We start from the raw sequence: 13635 nt of genomic DNA on the forward strand, positions 1-13635 counted from the left end.
TGATTGAAGCTAATCAACAATACATATTAAAAGGAATAAGTCAAAAAGAATAATACCAAAACAATTTAAACCAAGGAGTCAAATTCTCTTTGCATGCATTGTTACCTATCTGATATATTTCCATGCAATCTTGTTTGCATATGATATTACGTAACTGACAGTTTCCAGGAAATTGTGTCTGCATATAACATGGCCTACTTGATATGTTTCCGGGAAAAATAATTTCATCACCAACTGAAATTGCTTTCACTGTATGCAACCATTTGTTATTTTATATGTCTTTTATGACTGAGTTTATGATCTCTAGCTTTTGTCGTCATGATTCATGATGCTTATTGGCTTAGTTTTATTCAACCAACAAGCCAACGTCAATCAGATCAGTACGCGATCATTTGAATGAATTACTGGCACACATATATATATGTACATGTACATTATCATGTTAAACATATATGCATCTCGTAAAATGCTTTGATATGCGTCTAACATTGAAACGTTATATGTATTTAAGATAAAGAAACCTTTGGTTACCAAAGTACGTCATCTTCCATATCTGCTCTATCAAAAACGGCTTCCCTTGACATCGAAAGGTTGCTTGCACATAATTTCTGTTCAACGATGACGTCGCATGGTACAAAAATTCTTGGCTCTATTAAACACGTTATATTAAATGACTATGAACGTTTCCATGTGTATAATATTTGGTGAACCTTTACGTAGTTTACGCGCGGTAAACCTAATTGTAGCATATATTAACTTCAGCATTTGGGTTTTGATGAATTGTGTATTACTCATTAATAACGACGACGTAATACATGAAGAGATATACAATAATGTAATATACCAAAATCACCCCCACCGAAATATTTTTTACCTAGAAATGTATCCAACTCACACGGCTTCCGTAGGCAAATATAGCGTAAACCCTTCGTTTTCTATTCCAAAGTCGCGTCAATCTGTTGCTCACCCACCTCTATTACTACTTTGCTTGTGCATAATGTATAAAGAGCGCTGCAGTTCCGAAACTAACCGCCAGAAGGTTTCATTCTAGATGTTTCATTTCAGGCAAACCTCTTGCGAATTTGAGGATAGAACGATATTATGATTCCTTTGTAATCAGCATGATATGCCAATGTAATTGTGCTAGAGGAGTTGAAGGAGTAGGTATATCTCTTGTGTAGGTACACCTCTGAACTTTCGCTGTGGCTTACTGATAAGACGGCATTGATGTCAAAGAATGCAACGTTGTGCTAAATATCATTAGATCTGGAAATAACAAGGTCTTCAACATGGCCAGCAACATGCGCACCAAACGTTACAAATTCCATGGATATGTTTACAAATTCAATTGTTTTTTCGTCTATAACGTCAAGTACTCCGTCTTTCTATGATACGATCCCTTGTTTATATCCGGTAGCTCGGCTATGGCTTTGCTTCCTCGCCTTTGAGCTAAGTAAAGCTTGTGATAGCTACGTTTACTTGGGGTTCTTATCACGAAGTCATAAAATAGTCACTGTGGTTGAAAATATCGACATTGGTACATTGATGTCCAGAGCGTCATTCCAGATGGGTTTTCCATTGGCAAATATAGAGCAAAGTAAATTGTAATGCTTTCGTGTACGAAATTACTTCGTGCCTGATTAGATCTGTTATTATTTGTTAACATGGATGCATTTGCACGTTAATAAATGCAGGTGCATTGTTGCCCTTTGCGTATGAAACAACATGCCATGCCGGTTATTTCAAATCTCAATACAGTAAAGATTAAATCAGGATAAAGCTAATAGTGTTGCTGAGCGTGACGCTCACACGCTAGGTCTCCGAGATGTAGTCCGCAGCCATTACATGATGGACAGCTTGTTATTTCGAGTATATATGTGATTTAGTAACTTTTGGGAATGGTGACATCTACCATTGGACTAGTGAATTCGGGTTGATAACTATATTGTTATCAAGAACAGGTGAAACGTTGCACTATCCTGGCCTGAGGTAAATTTCTCCAGGACAATGCTTGGTACTTACTGTAGAACAAGTGGTCGAATCAAAGAATTAGTCAATAAAATATTTATTGTGATAGTATTTATGCATGATATGTCCACATGTATTTCATATGGATATAGACGCAACATATATTGTCAGGGGAACCTTTAAATACAGTGTGGCGGATAGAGCAGCAATTATATATTTGGTGTTAGGTTCAAACTAAATTTTTCTACATAACTGATAAGTATAATATTCCTGATACTAGGACTGCGATCGTCAAGGACAAATTATATAGCAACCCTGAGCGTCTATGACAATGGAGGAGAACTTTGTCGTCTCATACGCAACATTATATTGAGGTGTCCGTTATCCAGTGTTTATATTATCTCATGTATACTCTGATCTAAGATTGCCATTCAAACAGCTTCAGTGCGTTACCCCCAATGCAATCAGATTGACAGCATTATTGACATGAAGGTCTACGAGAGGGAACACAGATAACTTAAGGTTGGTACAAACTTGTGTTTAAAGCACATTCCATACAATGGGCATCCGATGATATACTACTACTAGTATCCTCCCACAGATGTAATGCCATAGAACAGTCGGTTTTACACTCTAAATGATACAAATGATAAGTGATTGTGTCGCTTCCAGCGGAATTTAAGGCAATAAATGCATGGCAAACATTCATGTTGGACACGTCGGAAGGTGCATGTTGGTTTTAGAAAGGTCTGACCATAGCGTCTAGGCATAGATGTACACAATCCTGACAGCACAAAGTCAAACCATGACATCAATAACAGGTGCTTTCTTGGCGTGTCAAACCCAAGAGCAGTTTATTGTGTACGTTGACTATGAGATTACTCACGAAGAACAAATTCAAAACTCATTACATAAGTACATATAAGCACATTATTGACAGTGTTATTTATGTAACAGATAGCGACGCTGATTTTCATCTGGACCTATATGCGGGATACAACATAAACGTTATGAAGGCAGAAGGAAACATGGGACTGAACACCAAAGCAGGCGTTAATGCGATAAGACTACCCAACGAAAGCAGTGCCAGCATGAAGTGAGTACTAACACAACAACCACAGTCAACTGATCATCAAGAAATGGTTTTCGCCGCTGCCTCGGTGCCTATACGGTAAAATGAGCTTGTCATTCCCAGTCGGCAACTGTAGACTGGAACAATATAAACTGTTCATGCAGCGCCTGTAAGCAAAGAAGTTAAAAACCATGGTACCAATAAATGAGGAATAATCATGGCTATCATGCCAAATAGCATGCAGCCATTTATTTTCTCTGCAAAAGAACAACTAACTCCATATTCAGCCCTTTCATTGCGTTTGCATATGCTAGCGTTGGTGTGCAGATATTGAGGCTATTACCCGATATTGAAAGCAAAACTATGTTCGGCCAGCTAGCCAAAGACAATTTTGTAATCCAAGAAACATGGCTTCAGAGGGCACCGTGGTTAGTACTGGGTAGTTCTAGTGCGATATGCGTTCGCCCTAAAGCCGTCAAAAGTGTTATAATATAACCTTGTCGAGATGTCTCACTTCTAGCTCTATCAGGTTTCGTTCTATTAAGGTGTTGTGTATATTTAGCCTTGTAAGAGTTCTTTGTTTTTCTTGGTCTCTACGACCTCTTTGAAGTTTAGCATTGAGGCATGGAGACTATGAAACAGCTTGCTTTATTGCCGCGTCCATTAATCATAAAGCCATGAGATTGATAGCAGAACATGTATTTTACCCCAAGTCAGTGTATGTTTGTATATAGCATAGGTCTTTGCATCCTCGTTTGCTAATCGCCATAAGGTTCGCAACAGTAAAATGTCAAGCGATGAATTATTTAGCTGTATCGGAAGACAACAACACGGACAGGCGGTCACAATGCTGTTCTTTTGTTGCTTTGACACATTCAAATTCGATTGTGTTAAAGGTGTCGTGAGCTGTCGTTGTTTAACACTTTTTAGGTGTCAGGCCATATAGTATCTCATCAACATCTAGGTCTCTTACAGCCACCTCCATTGTTTAATATGAAAATCTGCTACTGATACGGTTGGTTGAGCTCCTGACTCTATGCAGAATAGTGTGGCACATACTATGAAGCTGCCACATTACGCTAGCATTAGTAATTGTACGCTAGAGGGACCAAACGAAAAATGAGGAAGCAAAGTCTATGCGTATATGAAACAAAACTAGGGGTCAGAACGAGTGCTTCATTGAGGTCATATCTTCTTACTGCGCACTGCATTTACATGTCACGTTCTGCCTAGTGATATCCGCGAAACGTTTGCGAGTGACTTGGAGTCTTCCTTTTTACCATTACGAGCTACGTTTACTTTGGTACATCGTGGTATTAGCCATAAATTGCGGCTGGCATACCAAATGTTTCAATCAAGTCGATTTGGAGCAGAAACTATACGAAATGACATGCTTAAATGATGATGGATGCAAGGACATGTCCTATAATCTTTGCATTAGCACAACCAACTCAATCATCCTAGAAAGTGACCCAATTTGCCAATATTAAACGCCCAGAATATAGTTACTAAAATACACCAGGATGTAACAAAATCAACTAAAAAACATGTGACTGCGTACGTGACCTATCCACATAAATCGATAGCGATAGAAAACCGACAAATGATCGATGAAGAAAAGTCATATTTTAATCAAGACGTTATTAAGGAAGGACAGTTTCGTATACCCTCGCACCTCTCATTCACAAAACGTTTGGAATGGACTGGTTTTATTGCATTCTTGAGAATAAAATGCCCAGTGTTACTGATAATGAATCCTAAGAAATGGTATATATATTGCAACATCACCCGAGTCTTTGCAACGGAAGGTGTATATTAAATGTTTCAATTAATTATATCCTTCAAAAGTTGATAAACAAGAACGGAATATGCAAGCTACAAAGGTAATATTTCATGTCTAACAAGGCTCTAGTCCATCTTATAAAGCAAAAACGGTTAAAATCCTAACTAGATAGATAACCAAAATATCCGTCTTTCTTTCCAAAGAGTATTCTAGAACTTGAACTCTACTTGAAAATCTTGCATTTACTTCTTGAAATATACTTTCAGCAGAGGAATGAACTAAGAAACCAAATACCATGAACATATTAAATATTATGACGTGTGTGATATTTCAGCCAACTTTAATATCAATATTTTATAAATTAAGATTATTTAGATACAACGGGAGCATAACTATGTCATGTCCAAAATACAGGTCAGCTACATATTGCATGTTGGTAAAGTGAATATGGGTAGAACGTAAGAGAAAGGTGTCCTCTAAGGCACAATAATACGTCTTTCATTAAATACACGTAGCGATCTTAATGTCAGATAACCATGCAGATTTCAAAAGAAAGAATATCAACAATACAATCTTAAGTATATATGTGGGTAGTAGGGAATTTATTATACCAAATACCTTGTTCATAAAAGTGTTATATCAATTTGGTTTTGTTTAGCGTGCGGTTGTTCAGGAACTCAACCGTTCATTCTGTTATTCAATATGTAATCAAGACCTCCCGCACTAATACTATTGGTGGAACACTTAACGAGGAGTATGCCGTCCAATGTTGAGGGAAACTGTGTTTGCACATATGCTTTTTATGAAAATCCAACTTTTGTTAGTAAGTCCAATACAATCACAACATTGTGCAGTGCACACTGTGTGACATATCCTCACCAAGAAGGGAACAATATACAGATACAAGGCACACAGATAATGACAACTATATGACAAACTATGTTAGCCTTTAGCGAAGGAAAATAAACACTAAACATTCATACAACATTTACCAATAAAAACTAGAAAATTACTGGAATGGAAACATATTTTGTTATATTGACCACACATACACACACACACACACATATACATACATATATATATATATATATATATATATATATATATATATATATATATATATATATATATATATATATATATATATATATATATATATGTATGTATACATATATACACACAAAGAAGATATCCGTCTATCTCTCTTTCCATCTATTAATCAAATGTCAACGGTACACAATTTCAAGTACAATAATATATCAAATGGCTAATCACAATGTTATGTTATCACACCTTATGTGCCGGCTTTTCGGTTATGACTTTAGGACACAATACACTAAGGATCTCGGCTGGGGACGATATGGGGGAAGACTTGTCAGCCATTGATATAATTCAGTTAACTGTATGTTTTCAGCTTTAAACTTGACTCAAATCCCACGAAGGTGCTTCGGAAGATGTGAAGAAATTAACAGCATGAAGGATTGCCTAAAGTGGATCGAATGTGAATCAGAGAATTACGTGAGTTGGCCATTTTAACCTATGTATTTTCGATGTATATATATATGACAAACCTGGGTAAGTTAAACTTTCAGCTGATGCATTTTCTATATACGACAGGGTACCAAACATAAATATTGTATCTCAAAATGATATAATCGTGTTATGTACATATATATTGCTTTGGTTGTTTGAAAGATTTATTTTATATTTTTAGATTATTTTGTTACATTCTATTGTAATGTAACATTGTATGGACTTGACCTAATCAAAAATTGAGTTAATTTCTGCTTGATTCAGATTTACTGTTTTATTTTATTCTCTGTAAACAACTAATAAAAAGCTAAATTATTCTCTAGGCGTATGGATTAAAATCAGTATTATCGATATAAATAAATATATTTGTTCCGGTCGAGGTCTAGGTTTTTGGATTTCTTTAGTGTATTTTATATAATTCAGGTTATGGACTTTATTTGGTAATCATCAGGATCATTCTAGAAGGTTATTTTCCATTAGGTACTGTTTAGTTTGGTTGAAAATATTAATTGTGACCTGAGGACAAGTAGAGAACTATATAATATTGCAACGAAGAGGATTATTTCATTTGTACCTAATACGTTTAAGTTTTATTATTTGTTATGCCATGAATTTCATCTTTGGGCTGGAGATTGTATTTCTTCAAATGATTCAATTCAAGTGATTATTGTTTCTGGAAATACAAAAGTGATATGATACAATTCTTGGACAGAGATATTCACTGCAATTCGTAGTGAATTCAAACCTGGAATTAAGTTACGGTGATTCAATAAAAACACTGCTGTAATGGCGAGATCGTGATCGTTTGTCGCTGAACAGAGGCCCAATTCGAAAAATGATTGTTTTCTGCGCTAACGTTAAGGAAGCTATTCCAGATTTTGGCAGAAATCAACGCGTTCTCTAACGACTACATCTGATAATAATACCTCACCGTTGAAGTGACCAAGCGCGAATCGAATAGCAACGTGGTATCGTCGAGAGACATGTTCGAAAACTTTGCTTTATATATATGATACTAAATTAAGTCCATTTACCAAATCATATTCCTATCCGGCGTCAACAGCTTTTGATCCAGAAGATGATTGGGGACCTCCACCATCTTGCTATCAATGTCCACGCCGAACTCCCCAATTGTTTAAAAGCGATCAGCAATTTAATCCTTGAGTCGATCTTGAATGGATTGTGTGAATAGTGCATACTATCACCGCATATGCTTTTCCCCTCCTTTTCTTTCTTTCATTGTTCCTCTTGATGACCTTTTTCTTGCAGCATTTAATAACGGTTGTTTGTATCCGTTTCATCGGAAAGTATCTTCTGAATAAAAGCTCCCAATTATGTTAATGACTACTTTTAAGTTCAGCAGATGCTCCCTCAGGTAGTTATTTGAGCCGAGCAGGCTCTAAGCCTACTGGTTGCTTGGGCACCATAAAGGTTGGATGTGCTACAGGAAACATGGGTTTGTCTCCAGAGCGATAAATCTTTCATCTGACCTTGATTTCCTCTCCGACTACAGCATTTTGCTGTTTTGTATCCTGTAGCAGCTGTTTTAGCTATCCTTTTTCAGTTTCGTCCATGTTTCCCATATATTCGATTGACATAACTTAGCAAGCTACGCGCAGCTACCACTTGATAACAATTTTCCACTGCAGACGATAATAAGGCCACACGCTCTTGGATTTCTGGAAGTGTATATTTCACAAAGCGTTTCAGCCACCTTTTCCTTAAAGCAGAAGGATTCTGATAACCGACGCTAAAAGCAAAATCACTCGAAGCGGTATTGGTCTTACCCTGCTCACGTCTTTTGGCCATTTCCTGTTTCGAAAACTATCTATGTAACTTTTTTTTCCGGTTTAATCATCTCGTCGTCTTTTTGAGCTTTTCTAGGCTCACTTCAGTTTTTTACTTTTCTTGTTCCATCTTCCGGGGCGTTAATGCTGTTCTTTCTCTCTTTGTTTCATTATTTTCAGATCGGCCTTCCTAGCTTTTCCTATTGTTCGGCTTCCGCTCGTTTCATCATCACAGCGATGTTGCTTTGGGGAGCCTCCTGAGTTTTCTCCTGCTTTATTTCCTCCAGCAATCGTTGTTGCTATTGCATAGTCAATTACAGTGTGTCCAACAGTTGGTCTTGCTTGACATCGTACGTCGTTTCTGCTTCGTCTAGTTTCGTCAGAAGGGGTTTTGAACAGTTCTTCGGCGACATTGCGTTCAAAGGACTGCTGGGGACGACCTCTGCTTGATAAAAGTTTTGAAAACGTACTTGCGCTGGCGACGACTGGTGATCTTTTTGGACGTTACTAATTAGAAAAGTAAAATTCGTCAAAGCCTGGATCGTTTCCGCATCGCGATGAAAGGTCATAAAATCGTGCTTGGAGGTTGCTGTCCCCGCAGAATATCATTCCTTTAATTGTACGACGGTGAAGCCACTGAAATGATCTCTCGCGATCGCGTCGATGTCCCGAGTGTCGAGTCCTGAAAAGAGAACAAAGAATCCCGTGTTCAGTTGGATGTATTTATGCACTTCGTAGTACGACTGAGTGAGATAGAGGATAGATACCAAACTACTAGTCTTGACAAATGGACCATATATTGATGCACAAAGTCGTGACAGGACAAGGAAATGATTTTATCCTATGACATGAGATCACGCGTCGAGTCAGGGAAAACGCTCGATCGATGCACGGTTCCAACGTGCCATATCCAAGATCGAATGCCACTCTGCATTAGTTGATGGTACGAGTCAGAGGAGTACTAACGGCAAATCCAAGAGGACATACACGTCATAAACTCGTGAACGACTACAAAGTGTTGGCGGGACGACACAAAGCAGTACATGAAGCAAAAGAGAGACAAGTACAAAACGCTTACTGGAAAAGCCGCTTAACCTTCCAAACTCCTTCGACTTTAGCAGGAACTCATAGGCAGGTCGATGAGAGCCGACATAAAAAAGAATGCCCAAAATCTTTCATCAAGCCACAACCACAACGCGATAAAACAATCACACTGACGTCAGCAAACCTGTCCATTGCAATGTCACATCCCCGATAAACCGAAAAAGCGTACGGAGGAGCTGATACAGGATTGATTTATGATCATCCTCATGTACTTGAGTGTGAAGCCGACAAAGAACTCCTGCTGCGCATCCTAAAGCCTACCGTAGATGCATAACTTCGTACACACATGGCCTTCAAACTATGAGTACCTCTCAACGTTCAGTTTGTGAAGGAACTAAAGAGCATCAAAGTGTGGATCAGAACCAAATCGCTGCTCCTGTGTTGCAGTGACGATTGCACTCACATTGTCGACGTCGCCTGGTTGTTTAATCAGTGTCAAGATTATTAAGCGTCTGGATCGGCATGGATCTTCGCAGGATTCAATTCCGTCTGGTTTCAAATTTCCAAATTAACAGCTCTGCGTAGAAGTAGGTAGGTACCAGTCCCCAAACAAATCATCGCAACAAAATCGTAAACCAACATCAGAAACAACGACGACTAATGTCTTGTGTAGATCATCCTCAGCGTGCTACATCCTGCTGAAACCATGTCGATCGCATCTCCAACTACAAGCCGTATGTTGTTGCCTACAAAACTAGCTGTGTCACCTCTCTAGAACCGGTCAAAGACGTTCCTAAACTTGAATCAATCAACGATGGACTATCCATCAACGTCTACCATAGACTGCCTACATAAAACAATTAATAGAAAGTAAAGTAATAAACTACAAAGTAATAAATCGGGTAACATGTACGAACATCGTGACACTAACTCTGCAGAATGGTGTTAATGTATTGATGCTTCATGAGTCTAACTTGAGATAAAATAGTGCAACATGATTGTCTGCGTCGTTACGTAAGCCTTCTTTGTTGGGTTCCTGGTTGCATTGTAATCTTCGTACACTTTTAGAAAGTCAAATTTCATCATATATATTGCACAGTCGGTGGTACGCTTACGGGTTACCAGGCTGTGTTTTGGTGGGGAATTGCACAGGAAAATATTAATTAGGTTCCATGAATGTACTGTAAAAATCCAAAGTTAACATTGTTTTTGGCATGATGCCAATATTTAGAAATCCAAAATTGGCATTAGTACCGTAATCGTTATCGTCGTCCTGTATCACATTCCTTATAATTTTCTAGAAGGTATCGTAAGGTAAATATTGTTAAGACGTATCGCGCACTTGTAATTCTATTTTAAATGGCTTGTATACTCTAGACTGCTACGATTAATATGTATGGTACTGGGACTTACCCTAATCTGTACACTCATGTGTCGCGCAGAAATGGGTGTCCTAAACCTCACGCTTTGTTAATTAAACATTATTAATCTCGCCTAATACGTTTTGCGTGACATCATTAAACTTATTCCTGTCATCAAATTTGCATCTAATATGTCATATCAACTGGTTGACAACATGCACTACTAACATACGTACAAGTACGGGTGTCAAAATTAAACAGAAGGTCGATTTCTAACACACAGGTGCATTTTAAAGTGTCCCTGTGGAGATATACAAAGAGCTTATCCTGTTCCACAAGGTTACAACAAATATGTGTCAACCGACCATTATACCATGAAATATACACAGTGCCATGGATGTATTAGATAACAAAAAACGATTCAACAGTTGGTAAAAGCACCCAGAACATAATCTTGTGCAGCCGATCTGACTCCGTAGAATTCAAAGACGCTGAATTTGTTTATTTTCATTAATGTCTTGGGCCAACCGTGAACTGTTCTGAATGATGACTGGCTAATGTTAACCATGTACTGCTAATATTCAATTTAGATTACATAGCTGAGCGATAAAATGTTTGAGTCTTTATCGGTCACCAAAGAAATCTTTCGTCGGACCTCAGCATTGCTTGAAGCAATATCGCATACACAGGATCTACAATGACCTATGTTCAGCCACTGTCTGGAGAAAACATCTGAAAGGTATTCGAATCAATACCACCAAATTAAGCCGATTGATACTTGTGAAACTGTAATACACCGCAGTGATGCTGGTGTGGAACCTTTCCACGAGGGTGATTGTATAGACAAAGTTAGAAAAAAGTATGATTTCGTTGACGAGATTGTAATCGTTGAGGTGGCTATAGGGCTTGTGTTTGCAACGATGTCGCGGCGTTGCTTTAACGTCATCAGTGATATATACATTATTGATGACTTCAGTAATGTAATGCATGAAAGTATTAATCGTCCCTTGATCCATGATGTTGTTTGCAAGCGGCCGCTGACAAATCGATGTCACCTCATTGAAGACTTTCAGGGTGTCTACAAGTTCATTGCAAGAGGTCACGCAATCAACGATAGGTAAATGTCTACCTTCACTACTAGCTTCTTTCGATTACTCTTCCTCAAACAACTCTTTAAAATACGATGTCTCAGCTTCCTTATGTCTAACGAACCGATCATTGTAATTGCTGATATTATCACAATTCCGTCTACTCTTTGCCACATACATTTTAAACCGTTCTCGATTTATTCACTAAAACCAATTGTCAGATATTACCTCGTCGGTACGTTTATTATAATATGGTTACTTTGAGTAATCTCTCCAGTCAAAGGGAAAAGAAAAACACCAAAATTTAGAACATCTTCCTCAATCTAGTTGCAGCCACACTGGATAAATATATAAGGCCGTAGTAACCTTGCTTTAAGCCTATATATCGTCGTTGTATCTGCCGCCTCTTCCTGGACCACAGGAGCCCACATAGTTGTAGGTGCTCTGAGAACTCGAAATGATCGTTCTTCTGTTTCAACCATTGCGGTGGTAGTTTTCCACGACTTTCTTTACTTGTTACGCGGTTTCGCGATTTGTTTGATCAGTGGTACAAATACTTGTTCGACGCCCTCTGTGAAATCTTCCTGTGGCGTTTGTCGTGACACTAGCATGGCATAGACATGGTTGCGCCATGCTATAACATTACGGAAGGTTCCAGGTGTTGTAGGTCCCATAATCTGACAGATTTTTACATTTTATTTATCATAGTCGTTGGTATTATCGCATCCAAATCGTTGCTATTATTTACACCCTGCGTTATATTAAGGTCATCCTCAGGAAACTATACATGTTCGATATCCGGGAACATATTCCAAGACATACCCGAGAGGTTGACTGCACACCAGACCTAATCATGCTTGGCAAAGTCAATTTTGCTAATTTTTCGAAATATCATTGGCATGTTACAGTTGTCTGGATTACTTAAGGCAACTGTGAGAGTCACAGTATTACATAGATCATATCCGTGTTTATGTGTCGACTTTCGTGTTAAAGCTTTACATTGTCATTCGGATCAAGGTTTACAATGGTAGGAAACTCATTGACTGTGGAAGAAAAATCATTGGTATACGATTTTTTTGTGTGATGAAAACTGAAGCGCTTCCGTAAAATCCTTGACTCCATCATAACACAGTCGCCGGCACAACCAAGCGCAAGCTATTCTACGATAACCATCTCATGATTAGACTCAACGACAGTTGAGGTTTCCCTGATCCGGCCGGGATAATGACTAACGCGCGAACCGTCCTTAGAAACACTTATATCTGCTTGGGTCGTTTGGCAAGGGCGATATGCATTAATATCGTTTGTGATTTGCCTGTGGTAGAAAGGTCAACGACTATTAAACCGGTGATTCTGCTCTTAGTCTGTCTATATATCTGTCTGTCTGATTGTTTGTCTCTCTCTCGTGATGCGATGATCAATATCAGTTGCTTTATATTATTGTATCATGTCCTACTGCTACTACTACTACTACTACTAATAATGATAATAATAATAACAATAGTAATAAGGACTTTGTATAACGCCTAGTCTTTAATAGCTCTAAGAGCTTTACAACATTATGCACCATCTATAACATAAAATACATATATAATGACAAGATTAGAAACACAAGCACCATGAAATTAGAAAACATAGAAAAAAAAATCATGCTGAGAATATTTAATTTAGGAAACATTATTAGATCTTTACGTTTGTTCCTGCTGTATAAATACGTGCGTTTTGAGAGCACTTTTGAATATGATCACTGTGTCTTTATGTCTACGTTCTGTGGTAATTCATTCCATGTTACTGGGCCATGGTATGCAAACGCTGTCCATATGACTTTGTTTTCAAAGTGGGAATGATGAGTATACGAGTGTCAGTAGAGGAGCGTAAGTATATTGCTGGTGTATACACATGGGTGAGGTCGGATAGGTATGTTGGACTAGAGTCCCTCAGTGAAACGTAGCACAGAGAGCAAATTTTGTGTTTGATTCTGGGTCGAATTGATAGC

At 38.1% G+C, this 13635-nt stretch overlaps 1 protein-coding gene across 1 annotated transcript in view; it reads left to right on the forward strand.

Annotated features, from left to right (window-relative positions):
• The window catches only part of LOC149784597 (uncharacterized), a 128244-nt gene that overhangs the window by 46861 nt on the left and 67748 nt on the right, over window positions 1-13635 (forward strand). The window contains exon 6 of the mRNA XM_089933297.1: window positions 6241-6344. Coding sequence (XP_089789423.1) covers window positions 6241-6344 — 104 coding nt within the window. The remainder of the gene's footprint in view (window positions 1-6240; window positions 6345-13635) is intronic.

The sequence above is a fragment of the Sinohyriopsis cumingii genome, chromosome 14, assembly GCF_028554795.1.
Source record: "Sinohyriopsis cumingii isolate HCF-2022 chromosome 14, ASM2855479v2, whole genome shotgun sequence".
NCBI classification, from domain to species: Eukaryota; Metazoa; Mollusca; class Bivalvia; order Unionida; family Unionidae; genus Sinohyriopsis; species Sinohyriopsis cumingii.